The 19,000-nt window shown below is 32.6% G+C and overlaps 2 protein-coding genes across 2 annotated transcripts; one reads left to right on the top strand and one right to left on the bottom strand.

The window, feature by feature from the left end:
- Nucleotides 1-7,315: 7,315 nt before the first annotated feature.
- On the top strand, nt 7,316-8,938 carry LOC143557158 (uncharacterized). The gene is made up of 3 exons (XM_077046297.1): nt 7,316-7,755; nt 7,911-7,977; nt 8,068-8,938. Exons 1-3 carry the CDS (start codon nt 7,693-7,695, stop codon nt 8,802-8,804), a joined length of 867 nt encoding a protein of 288 aa, XP_076902412.1. The 5' UTR covers nt 7,316-7,692; the 3' UTR covers nt 8,805-8,938.
- A 2,217-nt stretch (nt 8,939-11,155) lies between these two features.
- On the bottom strand, nt 11,156-13,968 carry LOC143558460 (protein EDS1-like). The gene is made up of 3 exons (XM_077047299.1): nt 13,551-13,968; nt 12,594-13,466; nt 11,156-12,034 (listed from the first exon to the last, which is right to left on the bottom strand). Exons 1-3 carry the CDS (start codon nt 13,884-13,886, stop codon nt 11,309-11,311), a joined length of 1,935 nt encoding a protein of 644 aa, XP_076903414.1. The 5' UTR covers nt 13,887-13,968; the 3' UTR covers nt 11,156-11,308.
- Nucleotides 13,969-19,000: the final 5,032 nt, after the last annotated feature.

The following is a 19,000-nucleotide window of genomic DNA, read 5'->3' as shown; positions in this document are numbered from 1 at the left end:
CTACAATGTTAACTAAGGTGTTAAAGACATTTAGTACATTTAAACTACAACATCAAATGCTCACATGTCTATGACGTTTAACACAAATTAACACTTGGGTTTACTGGAGATCGTGATCGTTTGTTTCAACTATTTAACTATAGGATGATACCTTAGTTGTAAAGATGCAATATGAACTATTAAAATTGAGAGGCTTTGTATACCGTTAAGAACACTAAAAAACAACACTTTTCCAACCACATTTTGTTGAATGAGTAATTTAGGCTCGGAAGTTTATTCCGTCAGTAGAATATGTTGTTGTCCTTTGGGAGACAAACACGTTCTTAGAAAAGACATTAAACGTGTACTAAGAGAAGGTCTCGGCTTTCTCTTTTTTTTCTTTCCATTCTTTGTATTTCATTTTTGTTTATGGTAACCCGTATTATTATTTCCTTTCAAGTTGTATCAACTTCTTTCATTTTGTATTATACTTTATTTATAAAATTTGTAAACGGTATCCCATATACATATCACGTTGTGTGTGTCATGAACCCATAATATTAGACGTTATGTTCACCCATCCTCTCCATGTGCTATCTCATTGAATATGGAAGAGCCTATGCCGCTGACTGAAAAGGACAAAGTTTTATGTGTGTTCAATACAATTGCTTGCTATTCAAGGTACCAAGACAACAAAAATGAAATTAACTTTAAAAAATTGAAGTTGGGTATTCATCATTTTTATTTTAATTTTAATTTTATCTAAATGGTGTAAATACAATTAGAAAAAATGATGTCAACAAAAAAGGTTAAAAATGCACGGTTAACAAATGTACCTTAACAATCTCAACTCTACGTTTCCTTCCTTTCTTCTCCACGACTAAATAGTCCAACCCTCAAGCTTAAGGTGTTCTATTAGGATTGAATTTTTTATTATTTTCCGTAACATATACTATTACATAGACAAACCAAAAACATTCCTTGGAGTTGGGTTAATGGCACCTATATCCTAGTGGTCCATAAAGTTTAATCATCCCAACTCCCAAGTGAATGGCAGCTTGGAGTCACATGAGATGGCATTGAATGTGATATATACACACATGTATAGGTGGTATGTATGTGCGTATGTACGTACGTATGTATGTATGTGAAGGTTCCAACGATGATAATTGTAATGTTACAAAACGTGGATTGTGGTATTCAGTTAAGGATTGTAATGGATCGGGTTTGAGACGTTTTCTTTGGGTGATCCTAGTATCGTATATGGTTGTAAAACAATATCGATCTTTAATTTGTCGGATACTTGATTGATCATTATCGTTGAGGTCGTAAGTTTTCCTACGACTATCAGTGTCATGAACTTATACTACTCATAACTAGTTGTTGGGATTCTTATTACCCCTAATTCAATCTCAAAGTCATCAAGAAAACCGATATGAAATTTCAAAAACTCACGTAACATTCTTATGATTCAATATTTTTTAACATTTTCAAATTTCTAATAGTTTCAAAATATAATTTACTATATATATATATAGGGTAAGGATCCTAAGAGAACCCTTTGCAAATTGAGAACTTTGAGAACCATTTTGGACCACTAAAAACACCTTTAAAAAATATTTAAAAAAATCATAAAACAAAAAATAATAAAAATTTTAAAAAAGTAAAAAAAAAACAAAAGTCTTATATTTCATTCCCGTTTCATTAAAAAAATAAAAAAAATAGAAAAAAAAACAAAAAAAAACGTTGTATTATACACATATGTATAATTTTATTTAATCTTTAGTTACGTAATATACACATATGTACAGCATCATTTATCTTAAATTATACACGTGTACAAAAAACCATGTAAATGTACATATATGTATATATTATACATATGTGTATATAATTTAGCTAAACCGAGGTTTTTTTTTATGAAATCGGGATGATAAAATAAGAATTTTGGATTTTTTACTTTTTTGATTTTTGTGTTTTATTTTATTTTATGATTTTTTTTTTATTTTTGAGTTTTTTGTGGTCCAAAATGGTTCTCATGGTTCTCAATTTCAAAAAGGTTCTCTCATGATCCTGATCCTATATATATAATCATATAATATATAAATATATTAGGTAACGGTAAGGGTAAATATATATATGACCAGCTTCACGTAATCAAGCTAGTAACGATTAACATCGTACTCACATTTCAACCTGAACCGTAACCAATCATAACTACAGTAGAAACTCTATAAAATAATACACTTGAGACCACCAAAATTTATTAATTAAAAGAGCTATTAATTAATCGATAAATTAATAATTATTAATTTATATATTAATTAATATTTTGTTAATTTATAGTAGAATACTTAGTTTACAAACACATTTCAAGCTTCCACTTAATTATTGTATACAATGCATATATCAAATGAACGACCCAATTTGAAAGAAACCTTCAATATCCCACCTTATTATGCTTCTTGTGTTCAATGTATCACTTTATGGACATTAAAAATATTTTCTATATAAATACAAGATCAAAATAGGTTAACACAAACAAATCATACACACAACATGGCTTCCCATCTTAAAGGTGTGAAAAAAACAACAATGACAGATGAGATTCGAAGAGCATTATGCAAGCACAACAACGATCAACAGATAACATGACTTTTGAGAACTCAGATGAAGGTGGTGAAAGCACTCAAGAACTCCAGAATTTGATCAAATAGTTGGGTTATCGCAATGGATGTCGAAGATGTTCTGACTCACCCAGAAGAAAATGTAGTTGAACATTTGTTGACTGATGAAGAAATTATTGAAAGCGTTATTGGAATTAATAAAGATGATATCGATGAAGAAGATGATGAAAGTTCTACAATGGAGCCCCCTTCGTGAAACAAAGCTATTAAAGCAGCAATCACATTGAACAATTTCTTGTTGAGCTATGAGAAAACAATACCAGAAGTTCTTACCATGCTAAGGAAAATTAGAGACGAGATTCAATGGGAAATTGATTTAAAAAAAAAAACAAAAGACAATTGAGTCATTTTTCAAGAAACCTTCATAAATCATTCATGTAATATGCTATATATAAGGAATTATTAATTTATATTTTATATGGGGTCTAAAGAAATTATTAAAAATGTATTATCTTATAATTTTAGCGAATTATTAATTTAGCACCATATCTCGAGTCGGGACCGACAAAAAATATTATCTTAGAGAGTTTATTAAATAATCGAGTATTAATTTATCTAGTTTATACTGTATTTTGATTTTTGTTGATCAAATCAGACTGGTTTCAACCCCAACTGATTAGGATTTAAAACCGTTTTGTACACCTCTATTAATTTGAGAACGTATGAAGTTTATGAATTTGTATTCTGAAATGGAGACAAATTGAATAAAATCGTAAAATTTGATCATTTGGGAACCTCACAAATTAATCTCCATCCATCAAATTTGTATTTTCCTAGAAGCAATGTTTTCATAACCGGACCGGACACCGAACCGGACGGCCTACCGGTTCAACCGGTCGACCGGCCGAACAAATTTGGTTAAAAAATGACGGATCAAGCTTAAAAAATGTTTTTTTCAAAAAAAAATATTTTTTCAACCGGTCCGACCGGACAAACCGGTTCGGCCCGGCCGGTTCTTTGACAGCCGAGCGAACTATGTGAACCGGACCAGTCAGTGGACCGAATCTCGGTCGGACCGGTTCGACCGTCCGGTCCGGTTTCAACAACATTGCCTAGAAGTGGTGTGTCGGCAGAGTAGCAAGCCAATGTTGGTGAAATCAACGCGGTCAAAATATTGTTGGTAGGGACAGCTTAACTAATATGCATTTAACCTCAAAAACATTGAATCTAAACAATATATATGTCTTTTTTAAAATTTAATAAAGTGATTTGGATTTTAAAAAAACCTAGATTTGTATTTTTGGTTAAAATTATGTAGTCTTTTGAATGATAACCACTCTTAATTGTTTATACTATGTTCGTTTAATTGATATAACGAATAAGGATTGGAGACGCGTAAAGAAAGAACAAGAACCATCATTAGACTTGTCATATATGATTATGAACCCGTGTCAAGTAGACCATTTCTCCAATGAGAGTAAATATGTGGTATGAAGTATTCACTGAGTGGTTGATGAATCAAACATGGTTGTTAAGGTGCGTAAGCATGGTGGGTAATCGTGAGCCGATCTTAATATTGATGGACACACAATGTCTACTGAAAAAACCCTTGTCCCGAAGGTATTTTCATAACTACCATGACCGATTTTTTCGGGTCCTAACTATATGTAATCTTCTATCTGAAAATCTTAATCTGTTCCGATGTCACCTCCATCATTAATAAGTGGTACCTATATAGATATATGTCGGAGCTAAAATGATCCATTATTATTTTTAGTGCATTGTCTCATATGTAATTTTTTAGGTACGGATGTGCACCGACTCTCCTCACTCACTAGAATTGATTTTGACGTATTTTAGAATATTCTGATTTGTAGATTTTAATTAATAAAATGTACTAGTACTAATGAACTATAGATATAAAAGAAAAAAGCACCACTTCTTTTTCTTAAACAGTAAATAAAACTTTGTAATAGCATCATTAGCTGAATAGCTAGCTTTTTAGATATAATTATATCGTATGTATAAGTTCATATAGGACATGGTCCACAACGTTAACTTATTATTGTGAGGTGTAATGCATGTTTCTGATGTCTAATAATGAGTTTTTTAAAGTGTGTAGATTTTTTAATTTTATACTATAACAACAACCCTAGTCGGTTAATATCTTATTAAAAACAAAGCTATTAACAAGGTTTGGGGATGACGGAATGTAAGAAAACGATACCTCTATCCTAAATAATAAATGTGTTGCTTTCAGAGAGACCATCAACTTCAAAATAATAAAATGTATATAAGTATTTAACAATTTGTTATTAACTGATTATCAAGACAATTTTACAGATTTTATAGATTTTATTTATTAAAATTTGTAGATTTCTATGGAATATATTATTTATTTAGATCTAGTTACCTAAGCAAGGAAAACAATCATGGTCTCACATAATTGTGGCTCGTGATGTACTAGGTTATGTATTTATTAGATTATAGATTTAATTCAAAGCTTTGTATTAATAATTTAAGGACCATAATGTGATCAACTCATGTGTTCGGTTCTTGAGTCCTCAAATAATCTTTTTTCGAAAAAGTAGCTTTTATAAACGAAAAAACCCAACACCACAAACAACCACCTCCACAAACGGAGAGAAGCCACTAAAAAACTAACAAGGAAACTATCTGAACAAGAATTTACACCACTTCGACCAATCTATTTGGCTATTTTTTGACCTAAACTTGTACCAAAAATACTCGGACAACTTTATGTCTCCACTCAACTCGTCTATCTTAACCTTTTACCCTAAAAGACTTTCTCATTTCTCAACTTCCAAATTCTCCACCAAGCGACAACAATCCCGTGAACCTCATTTTCAACTTCGCGAAGCTCAATAGACTTATAGAGGGCTAATAAATCTCTAACCGTAAAACCAAAGATAGGAGGAACTTTGCACCAACGACTTATATGCTCCCACATTACCGCCGTCACTAAGCAGCCGATAGTAATGTGGTCAGCCCACTCATAGCCCAAGTCGCAAAGAGGGTAGCGATTATCCTTCACCTGGATATTCCTCCTTGCAAGCGCCATCTTCGTAGGAATTTGTTTCTAGTATACTCTCCACACATGGATATTGCATTTCGTATTGACCCATTTACTCTATTTCATGATATAATCTTAGATTCTTAGTAAGTATATTATCTGTCCAAGAAAAAAAAATGGATTTCATCAATTAAAGCCCAAATCCGGCCCAGATTCGTTGACATAGTTGGGCCGTAACTAACGGCAATATGTCATTGTGGTAAGGTCCAAGGGCCGTTTCATAGAAGTATAGAACCGGCAATTGGTCGCATTTTTTTATGTTTTTTCTTAAATGTTTTGAAAGATGAATTAAGTTCATGGCACTTATACCATGTTAAAATTGGTTAAAAAAATGTAGATTATTAAACTCAATATATTACAAACACAAGTGATCACCACAACATTACAAGAACTCAAGCAAACTTAATCTATAACTCTCTGCAATAGCATAAACTCGGATCTTGAAGAAAAAAACTACAGCATAACACTTACGTCCTGTTCTTGAGTTTTTTTAAAGGAGGGAAAGGAAAGGAAAACTAAGGATATTTAAAAAAATGAGTGTTCTTGAGTTTTTTTTAGGATGGAAAGGAAATGAGTAGGAGTTAGGAATGATTAAATTAATGTATTTTCCCAATAAGTTATCCTCTCAAAAATGGGATGATTACTAAGGATAACTATTTTTTAACATTGTTATCATTTCATTTCCTCTAATTTCCTTCCAACTCAAGAACATATTAAAAAAAAATTCCTTCCCTTCCCTTCCCTTTCTTATCCTTTCCTCTCCTTTCCTTTTCTTTCGTTAGTTAAAAAACTCAAGAACAAGGCGTTAGGGTTCACCCATATTTTGGTAAGGGGGTTTTCTCAAGCTTTTCCATATAATGTTACACTATAATTTCAAAACTTAAGGGGTTCTCGTGATCCTCCTCCGGACAACGTAGGTCTGCCCCTCACAACTGATGACACCCTGAACACAATTACATAGTGATTACTTCACAAATCGATGAGTTGAACATCCTTCACTTTAATACTTGAGCTCTATTTAGTACTTTGCCCATCTTCATCTTTCAGCCCATTAGCTTCAGTTCACACATCCTTGGCCCAATACTTTTTCTTAGCAATTAACCTCTCATTTAATTTAAACAAATAGTAAATTAGCATATTAACATTAATAATAAGCTAAACTTTCAACAGCTCAAGAATCGTGTTTTACGCCTCGAGTGTGCCTAAGCCGAATATGCGTGAGAGGGAATACATGTGCGACAGAGGAATGTGAAGAGGAGGTGAATGTCACAAAGTGAAGATGGGTGATCACTAGTGTTGCTAAAAGGTGTGACAATGAGAGTATGACGTTACCTAAAAGACCTATCATAGAAGTTCTTTGAGATAACACAGGAAAAGAGTATACTTCTATTCTTATTTTGTGTTTTTAACGTATAAAGTTATTTTTATTATTTAAAATACGTTAACGATAAGAATAAAACACATCATATTTTAACAAACACTACGTTTCAAATCCATATCTTTATTATAAAACCAACAAACACAAACCCGTATAGATACATTCACACTAAAATACGTTAATGATAAGATTAAAACACATCATATTTCAACAAAAAATACGTTTCAAATCCATATCTTTACAAAACCAACAAATTCACAAACCCGTATAGATACATTCACACTAACAATAATAGCAAACGAACATCATAAACAAAAACAAAAAGAATTAAACTAAATAGCATTTAAGTTGTACAAAAATTAGTGACAACAAACAGTAAATTAACCCGAAATCAAAGGACAAAAACGTAAATTAACCCGAACTATAAAACCATCAGTTCATTGCAAGCTCCGTTTCATTCTCATTCATGTGTCTGCAAAAAACCTAAACCAAATTAACAATTCGTTACCAAAATTCAATCGATAATATTAATCTTCAACCCAATTCCTTCGTGGGTTATTCTCAGGTTCATTCGAATCGTGTTTTCCGGGTCTCAATTTGTGATTTCATCAGCCATGGTTTACGATTCGATCTCGACCGTTGGTTCCAATTTGAAGGAATTAGGCAAGAAAAAACGGGTACATTTTATTTAATTGGATGTAATTCGATTCAATTTCGTGTTTTTTGATGTGGGTTTTTGATGGATTGTTGAGTTTTCTTGGTTTTCGGTCTAATTTTGACCTAATTTGCTCTAATTTTGACCTAATTTTGATTAAATTTTGGTGTTTTGAAGGTTAATCGGACTGCGAAATTGAATCAGTGTAAGCTTGATGTTCGACGTGAACAGTGGTTATCTCAAGGTGGGTTTGATTTTCTCTAATTTTATTTATTGAATTTGTTTAATTGTTTGATTTGATTTTAATTAATTTATTTTGTGTTAATATTATTAGTGAAGAATAAGGGGTTTAAGGAGGAGAATAAAGGTGGGTCGGGTAAAGGCGAAAACCGATTGGTTGCGAAATTGGTTGTTAACCCGGAGGAGAATCGTTTCCGTGATTGGGAGTCGCCGTCCAACAGCCCGAATGATCATGCCGGTAGTTTGAGTTTGATTAGTAACACTTCGGTTACTAATTTCACAACCAGTAGTAGTAGCAGTGGCGGATGTTATTCGGGAAGTATGACGGAAGAAGATGATTGCTTGGATGATTGGGAAGCTATTGCCGATGCATTAGCGGCTGATGAGGTGAAAAGTGACGGTAATACGAATTCGGACCGTGAAATGCATGATCGTAACCATAACCGTGATTTGGAGCCTGTGGAGACGATTAAAGATGTGTCGGTGAATCGTCATCGGGCGTGGAGACCGGATGATTGTTTTCGACCTCAGGGATTACCAAATTTGCTGAAACAAAACAGTTTCCCGATGAATTCGGTTACAAACGGTTTCAAGAATGTCGGGTTTGCACCAGCGGCGTGTCCTATATGTTGTGAAGATTTGGATTTAACCGACTCGAGTTTTCTTCCGTGCCCGTGTGGATACAGGCTCTGTCTTTTCTGTTACAAACGGATTCTTGAAGATAACTGTCGGTGTCCCGGTTGCAGGAAGCAGTATGAGCAGTTTGATCAGGGGACTATGAGTTCGAAACTGGCTCGTTCTTACAGTATGATATCAGGAGTCGGACATTAGATTGAATAATGTGGGGCCCGTTTTGTGTCTTTTGGTTCTTGAAATGTTAGAAACTGGTATTAATCGTAGGTTATGTCGATTAGTGATTGGGAAATATGTCGATGTTGAGTTTGGCTGTTGGTATGTTAATACATAAGGGCGTATATAAATCAAGTACGTCATTTCAACTGTGTTTCAAGCTGTCTTGTAGACAATTTTATAAACCTTTTTGAGTTGATTTGATCCATCAATACTGTTACTAGTTTAAGGAGCTTTTATGTTTATGCGTTGCCTACTTCTATTTATCTATCAATAAATACATTAGCATACAATTTAAATCGTATGTTACAATTTAATATGATTTGCATTGGATCTTTTAGCTTAGTTCTGTTTTTACATTTGTGTGAGTTTGTAGCGCCAAAATTTTGGTGACATATTAAATGACTGTTGGGGCAAAAGATCATGGGTTTGCGATGTATACAATGGATATTCGGTAAATCTTGACAAGAAAACATCCTCTTTTGTTGGTATTTCAGTTAATCTCTGTTTTATAGGTTTAACTTAGTATATGATTATGTTTAATTTGCTTCGATTCACAGTTCATCACTGTGTATGGCATCTTTGATTTGAGTACTTTGTGTTAAATGCTAGCTTACACACTTTTGTATAGTTACTTTTATATAGTAACAACTAACACTTAGGGCAGGTGTTTCTTGTCTTTATTTATCAAATTTTGATATTTATATATTAATCTTTTGGTACTGTTTCTTTATTCATTTAACTCAAATTTTAGCTCCATGGAAGCTTTCTGGCCGCTGGACAGGATGCTTACTCTACTCTTTCAAGAATGACGGTATCAGCCACCTGCAACTCTTAAGGTAAGACTATTAAATTATTTTCTTATGCATAAATGTGTTATTTACTTATATTTCTATTGAATTTGAGAAATCAAAAGGCCAAAATATGCACTCTTCGCTACAATATTGCTTATCAATAGAACAAAAAAAAAATAAACATACAATGTCAAACTAAGATGTCACAATGTTACAACAAGTTTATGATTTTGACATTAATATTGTATCAATATCAACCTAAAATGGGATTTTTACGCTTATTACCTATACATGTAGATATCCATATCCTTCCCTAGGCTTTTTGTCAACAATGCTAATTATTTATGACAGTAAATGATTTTGGTTCACAAGATTTTTTTTATCCTTTTTTACTATTAATGAGGTATTATAGACAATTAGCTAATATATAACTTACAAGAAAATTACCATCTTGATGCGTTAGAAAGAGCATTTAGGAAAATGGCTTTTCTAGTTTTTATCAGGTAGATCCCATATTTTAACTTGCTCTAGACGGTTCACGTTAGCTTTAAAGTCATCATGCTCATTTGAAGCTTGAAAGCTTCATAGTAATCAGTTGTTCCGTCACCATGTTTTCGTTTTCACTCATTTTGTCTTGGAGCATGATATGGTTCCTAGTATGATGCTAGCTTAAAAAACATCCGCTCAAGATCACCTGCCTAGTATTTTCAAATTCTTGAAAGAAAAAGTCAACCCCGTCACCACTTAAAAACCCAAAAAAATTGCCAAATTTAAAAAAAAAACCGCCTGAAAGAGCAGTTGATCATGATCTGATGGTAGATGACAACAATGCTGAAAAGTTTTTGAAAATGTGTTGGTTAATACATCAATAGATGCAAGCCATGATGCATATGATCTTATAGAACCTACAAACAAATTCTCCGAAGGAGAAATTATCGGATGATGGTGTAAAAGTCAGCTCTTCCACGCCTTTCGGTAGCTACGTTTTCTGCACTCGAGGCGGAGATCTGAACCCCAGACAACAACTCGTTGTTGGTATAACCCTTATGCTGTTCTACATTTATTGTTTCATTTCTTGCAGTTACCCAATGAAGATCAAAGTTTAGCTCAATTTACAGTTCAAAGTTTAAATGAAAATTTTGGCTATAAGGAAGAAATTAACAAGAACAAATTGCAGCTGGATAACATGGTTAATCTGAAACAACTTAATGGTACTATTGGTTATGTAGTCCATACCAAGAACAAAGCTCTATTTGAACCGGTAAGTACTGATTTTTTTACCTATTTATTTATGAATGTGTCAATTACGGTTATGTTTTACACCTACATATCAAATTGAAAAGGTTACCATAGAAGAAAACATGTCAAAAGTGTAATTTAAAGCATAAAACCTACTAAATATTTTGATCAAAACCCTTAATAGACTTTTGTCAATTGCTGCCTCAGTCATCAGTTAGCATGTGTGTGTAACAAAAAGCACGCAAAGTAACTGTAAGATTTTATAAAACTGAAAAACGATACATCCAGTGACACCAACTATAAAAAACTTAAGATGACTATTACAGAATCAAAGAGGAACAAGTACAAATAATATAAAGTTCAACCAAATCACACAATCACTCATACATATTACAAATAACAACAATCGAAATTTTTATTCATACAAGCATTACCTTGTTAACCCTCACAAGTCTAGTTAACATTCGTCAGTGTGGCATCCAACTTAGACAACGCAGATTTCCCCCAAAGCACATCTGCATTTGCGATTTTCTCATCAGATTGCCACTTCTTAATTTTATCATGTATGCTCTCTAGACCCTTTTTAACCTCATCAATCGTCTTTTTCTTTTTTATAACCTCGTTTGTAAGTTCCTCGACGTCTGCAACAAAAGTACTTTCACAACCCTTCTCAAATCCCGTCACATTTGCGTGTTCAAACCATCTCTGTGTAAACTTATACCTCTTTGGTCTGACCTGAATATAAGGCGTTCCCTGATTATCATCACCTTTAAAGTGCCGATAGTAATTTGCAATATCCAGCGGCTCATAAAGTCTTCTAAACTGAGTCGCTAATTCCACCAACTCATCCCACGTCTCAAATTCGTCAGGTAAATCCTTACGCACAACCATTTCCATAACTACATCCCATATTTTAGCTTGCTCTAGACGGTTAACGTTAGCTTTAAAGTCGTCATGCTCGTTCTGAAGCTTGAATGCTTCGTAATAATCAATTTCTCCATCATCGTGTTTTCGTTTGTACGCGAGGATCTCGTCAATCAAATCTTCTATGATCTTTAGTTTTGTTTTGCTGTTGTCTGATTTATATTTTCTCATGGATTCTTTAATCTGATCCTCGTTTTCTTTCTTCCTCTTTTCGGCCTCTTCCGCCGCTAATAGACACCATTTCGCGCTTGCAGCCTATAAGAACATGATTATAAGTTTAGTTCATGAAGATGGCTGAGGTGGCAAAATTGATGGGTCGAGTAACGGGTCTACATGGGTTTGAGTCAAAACAAAGTTTTTTTTTGTTTTTGTTTTTTTTTTTGTTGTAAACGGGTCTGTTTGGATTGACCTAAAATATTTTTTCTGTAACATCAAATATGATTGCAAAAAGTTCTAAATTTACACATTAAATCCTTGAACTGATAAATCATTATAATAAAGTTCATCTATTATATGTTTATTATATAAAAAAAATCTTGCTTTTTGCATGATTAGATACTTTCACTTTCTTAAAGGAAGAAAAGGTCTTTTTTTATATGGTTAATATTCTAACCTTTATAAGAGGATATATTTTTCTTCTGATAAGAGGAAGAAAAAGTCTTTTGCATGATTGAATCAAATTATTTAGTGGGTTTTATGCGTTAAATTACACTTTGACACGTTTCTCTTCTATGGTAACCTTTTCAATTTGATACGTTAGGTATAAAACATAGCCATCGTCGACGCATTCATAGGTAAAAGAATCAGTACTAACCAGTTCAAATAGAGCTTTGTTCTTGATACGGACCACATCACCGGTAGCACCATTAGATGTCAAAAGGTGATTGTTAAGGTCTTTCAGATTAACTCTGTTATCTATCTGCAATTTGTTAATTTCTTCTTCATAACCAAAGTTTTCATGTAAACTCTGAACTGCAAATTGAGCTAAAACTTGATCTTCATTGGGTAACTGCAAGAAATAAAACAGTAACTGTAGAACAGCATTAGGGTTTTCTACAACGAGCTGTTGCCTGGGTGAAGCCGCGTCTTCGCCTAGGGTACAGAAAACGTATCTACCCAAAGGCCTGTACGGGCTGACTTTTACAAAGTCAGCTGATAACTTCTCCTTTAGAGAATTTGTAGGCCCCATAAGATCATATGCATCATGGCTTGCAACGGTCGAAGCATTAATCAACACGTTTACAAAAAACTTTTCAGCATCGTCGTCTTCTACCATCGGATCATGATCAGCGGGTTTTTCACTCTTTTTTTTGCCTAAAAATTTGGCAATTTTGTTGGGCTTTTGAGTGGTGACGACGGGGTTGACATTATCTTGGAAGAATTTGGAAATACTAGGTAGGTGATTTAGAACGGATGTTTTTGGAGCTAGCATCATACGAGGAACAATATCGTGCTCCAAGACAAAATGAGTGAAATGATCCGTCCATTTCTCTCGCCTAACCGCGTGGGTGACGGTCCCATCACCTATCAGGGGAGACCCGAACGTTACACAACCGATTGCAAATCTTTTGTTTTGTTTTCTTGTGTATTCATCAAGCAACCAAAGTGTGGCAAAACTTGCTAGTGCACCACCGGATGAGTGCCCCGCGAATAATATCTTTTTACCTTCTTTTACCGCATTCTCAACCTGCAAATCCGTCGTTTGACTTTTATCTCAGTCAAACTTCTAAAATTTTAAGATCAATAATGAAAAACTAAAAGTCAACCGCACCTCTGCTTTGAGCCCGGAAGTGTTCAAAAGATTCTGAAATATGATCAGAAGTGATCCGTTGACTTTTCCAAGTAGACCCTGTCCGATACGCTGGAGAGACGGAAACAGTTTATCATCAACCGCGGTTTCTCCAAAGTGATCATCTTTGTAGAAACCATCAACCTCAAATGAACCTTTGAATGCAATGATGAAAACCTCTTTTGATGATGCATGTTTCTTGGTGTTGTTAGTAACATAATCATCTTGATTATTATGATTTTTCATGGAAAGACTGCAAGCATCTTTGATAAGATCATTACTCAGGTCAAGTTTAATTGAATCTCTCTCTACTTCCATTATTTTTCTCTCTTTGAAAACACACAAATAGATCTATAAGTTGTTAGTTGTAAGTTGAATGTGTCTATGCTCTTGATTAAGATTAGTTATATAGAGAGAATATATAATAAAGAAAGACCAAAGTCATTACAAGGAAAATATATATGTATTTACAAATGGGACATATAATATTTTAATATTTTAATATTCATAAACAAGTGGCAGGCTTAATTTTGTTTTCACATATTGGTTAAAATGAGCTTCCATGAAGTTTCTTATGGTCCACGTTGACTTCAAGTCAACTCTATACATGCCATGAAGCTTTTGAGATCCAAATAATTGTTCTTTTTACATAGTCTTTTAATAATATGCAAAGATCCAAATATTTGTTACATACTTACATGGAAATTTAACCTCAAACTACTCTCAAAGTATCTTGTTGATTAAGCTTCAGCGTGTTTACATTTGAATTAATTTAATATCTAAAGTATATATGATATTATGATGTGACAAAAACCAACTATTTATTCATCTAGTTTTAAACAATATATATATATATATATATATATATATATATATATATATATATACCAGCTTTTATACCTCGTATTACGAGAGTTGTTTTACATTTTTCGTGTGTAATATTTATATATTTTTTTGGATTTTAATTTTATTTATCGTAACGAAGTTAATAATATACTTAGGGTTGATGATTAAAGGGTTTCACAAATAAACAGGATGTTATAACCCGTTTAAAAGCTATCCAGGTTTGGTGAGACCGATGCTCCGCTTATTTTTGTTTCAATAAAATTGTTTCCTAATTACAAATAAAGTTTTTTTTGTAAAAAAAACGGATATTAATTTTCGTAGTAATATTAAATTTTAATTTAATGAGATGTTATAACCTGTTTAAGGGCTATTTGGGTTTGGTGAGACTAATACTCGTGAATTCGGGTCAAATGCGTGAGAAGTCTTTATTTACAAATAAAACAATCCGGTAGATTGAGGTAATATGGGGAGCAACAAAAGAGCTTTTAATGGTTTCGATTATATAGATTTAAGATTAAGATGTTATAAATGCAATGGTTAATCCCTCATGACATTCTAAAACAGATATGAACAAATTATTTTGATTGTTTATAGATCGATAATATAAACGTACACAGACGGTAGGTAAATCCGTAAATTATTAGGAAATGTTTGAAAAGTAGGATGACGACTTTTTATGTATATGGCTTAAAAAAGTCTTTTTGTAGGGTATAAAATTTAAAAGATATGAATATAAAGTAAAATAAATAATAAATGTTTGATTTGTTCTTTGTGTTACTTAAAAATTTAGTGTTTTAAAATGATTATGGAGAATAATCATTAATTAATTTCAAATTGATAGGTTTTACAAAACCGTGTTTTTTATATGATATAGTACATGTATACCAAGTCTAAAGCTTTAAAGAAACAAAACTTTGATTACTTTGATGCCCTACATCTTTAATATTATTATAAAATTAGAACTTATAAAATTAGAAATGCACAAGTGCATAACAAATTAACAAGGGTTTTGGCAGGAGCCGGTAGGTGGATGATTGATATTGATAACGGGACTAAATTATATATAAAATACATAAGGTATAATTTGATTTGCATTCTTTTTAAACAATGTGATTAACTTAAGTTGAGTTTTGATTATAAAAAAATATATAAGCCAAGCACTTGTATTATGCTATTAATTTGAGGTAATTAACCTTTTGTATCCACTTTGAGTCGTGGGTGTGACATGATATAAGATTAGCCTGATCAGGAGATAAGTGTGGTGGGGCGGGGCGGGTTCCCGCTCATCCCAAACCGCCACATCAGCCATTCATCCCGAGTATCTTTTTGCTTCACTTTTTCTTTTTTCTTCTACACTTTGACACCAGCCTCCCATTTTCCACCCACACCACCATATCTTCATCACTTATCCGGATTCTACACCCACCATCCTTAGCATTGGCTAAGCATGTGTGGTCATTTCTAGGATCTTTAGTTTACTAAATTAAAAAATAGACATATTAGGTTGTATTGATCAAGTGGATGAAAAATCCACTTTTATATATGTAACTCTTTTTGATTTTGGTTAGGTCTTTTCTAACTGATTTCAAATATCTATAATATATTTTTCTTGCTATTCTAAAAAAGAAAAAAAAAAGTTTGTATGATACATCCAACTCCTCCAATTATACAATGCTAAAGTAATTTTATTTTCATTTCCAAGACAATGTTATAGAATTAAAGGGAAATAAGTCAGATATCAGAACAACGTTTTCTTCAATGACAGGCGAGGATAAAATAAGAGAGGGTCATTAGGGTGTCCACCAAGCCTCCGACCACGGCTACCGACATTGTGACATGTTCCATTCATGGATGCTTTCAAAAGTCAGATAATTTGATCCTAAGTCATATGTTGTGTCGCTATGAATCAATCATCCATATATTTGAACCATAATTACCAACTTTCAACTTTTTATTTGGATTATATATTGTTTTATTGGTTGTAGTTATGACCTCATGAGTAATGATAAATAGTTAGGAGGCGTGTTTTTTTAACATCATCTTTCATTACTCGAAAGTTTCATGTATGCAGTTTTGTTTCAATACAATGGGTATGAAGTTTCCATGGAGTTTTATGGTAACTCACTAGTAATTATAACTTCAAGCTTAGATTTATAAGGTAGTTTCCATAAAAGATCCGCTCTAGACGACGACTAAATTAAACTTGAACTTTACAGTTTTAATGTCAGTTTGGTTTCATATGGAAATTTACAAAACCTCGCTAAATGAGTCACTGCCAGAGAAATGACTATTACCAACAGCGACAAAAATCTGTTGGTAATTATGATGGTACAACAATATATCCAAAAAAATTAATAAATAAAAAATTAAAATAAAAATTTCTATTACTATTCGTTGGTGACCAGACAGGCGACCAAACCATAACAAAAGAATCTCATCAATGGACATTTACTAATGGAAATATCTAAGGTTAATTACCGACGGGTTAACAAGGGATCACATACACATATATGATTTCTGGACGATATTATTGTCACGTTTTTTTTGTCTTTGTCGTTTGAAAACGTTTGCAACAAATATGATTGACACTAATCTATCAGTCTATTTGTTTATAAATGTCGTTATGAAATCCACATTCATCATCCGCAGTTTTCTTCGTTGTATGTATACATTCTACATTCTCGATGTAGTTATGGTTTATATATAACTTTCAACTGATGTCATCTAAGCGCTCATGATCGATTAATTGGAATAGGTGGTTACTAAAGTTAAGTATGGCAAACGTGACTTTGAATCCCTCATTCAAGATAATGTTGTGCGAAATAGTTTATCGACATGCAAAGTACATAAATAAAATTACAAAGATAAGCTATGCCAGATTCGTGTTCACTGTTTTCAACGTTTACTCGAGGTCCATTGTCATACGTTTCAAACTAGCTTTATATGAAATTCTTTGTCGATGAGTAACTCGAGTAAAACAAAACTACAAAAATACCTAACAAGTCGATTGAAAATGTGTCTTTCTCATTTGTGCATGATTCTCCCATGTGTACACATTTCTGTTTTTGGGTACAATAACATACTCTTCCTTTATTTATAAGTTATAGAGATAAATACGGTGTAACCTGTTATTCTCATACGTGGTAAAACACTCATCCATTAGCGTGATGTTGGCTTTAACAACTAGTGATTTTGAGTCTAAACAACTTGATGTAAACATTGTATTTTTACATGGTGAGCTTTAAGAACAATTTTACATGAAGTAACCACAAAGATTTAATGTTGAGGGTAAAGAATAAAAGTTGTGCTTGTTTAACGAATTACTTATATAGTTTCCAAAAGGTCACCTAAGAAAATGGTATTAACGGTATGATGAATATATGGTTATTCATGGGTTCAAAAGAGCATCTATTATAGTTGTGTGTACTTCACAGTTTAGAAAAATATATGCATGGGATTCTAGGAGTATATATACTTGTTGATGTAAGTATGAGGATAATATGCTTGCATCATGCTCAAATTTATGGGAAACTAAAGCTAAACAAGAATTGTTTATTGTATACTAGGTTATTAACCCGTATACGACACAGGTGGAAATATAAAAATTGTCAAGGAAACATATATATAAAATCAAACGACAATATATTTTATAATATGTTTTTTTGAGAAGACAACATGATTTATAAATGTAATTCATATTCATACGGAAAAAAAGTATTAAAAGTCAAAAACTTACAAAACATGATGTTACATAATAGAATGCTTACAAACAACATTTATTTGAAAGTTTAAAACATAATGTTCTTAAGCTACTAAACATTTTCTTGTACATAGCTTATCTAAAATACGCATTATAATACTGTATCTACTATTCACTTTTAATAAAGTTACATATGATTGACTATGTGAAAAAACCATACCTGTCAAGTATATTCCAATTCTTTTTTAGATATTGACCTTGAATTTTGTTAATGGTTATTGTAAAACAAAGTACAACGTGAAAGTGTCTTCTCTTGAATTTAAACAAATGTTTCTTATCTAGAAGTCGTTAGACCACTACAAGTAATATAAGTTTGATAACCAATATTAGTACCTGAAAATTACTTTTACTATGTTACTATACAAAATCTGATAATGTTGTGTTACTGTACATACACGCCCACGAAAATGTAGGTCGGATCCTCTTTTTTGTTATGCCAGGTCCACCCTTTATAACTCTGGTATAGTTTTTTTTGGCGTGGTGAATGGGCTGTTATTTCGCAGATGCACATGTGACTTGCAATATATATATTACTTTATAAGTGCAGGATATTATGAAGCTATTTATAAGTATTGTTAAATAAACTATTCAAGTAGTTTAATATTTTTGTTCTAAAAAATATAAGGCATATCTTTTCCTTTATAATCATTGCTTTCATGAGGAGCATATTCTTTAAGTTCTAAAACATATATGTTTTTATACCGAGTTCTTTATATCTACTATTATAGCCTTCTCCACCACTGGCGAAGCTTGGACATACATGTCGAGGGGGCCAGATTCAATATGTATAAAAAAAATTCAAACACTAGAGGGGGGCGAGCTCAAA

This window comes from Bidens hawaiensis, unplaced genomic scaffold, assembly GCF_021521415.1.
Source record: "Bidens hawaiensis isolate Kalapana, Puna unplaced genomic scaffold, B.hawaiensis_p1.1 tig00001087_1, whole genome shotgun sequence".
In the NCBI taxonomy this organism is placed as follows: domain Eukaryota; kingdom Viridiplantae; phylum Streptophyta; class Magnoliopsida; order Asterales; family Asteraceae; genus Bidens; species Bidens hawaiensis.
Note: the sequence above shows the minus strand (reverse complement) of the source record. Positions and strands in the feature narration are given on the sequence as shown.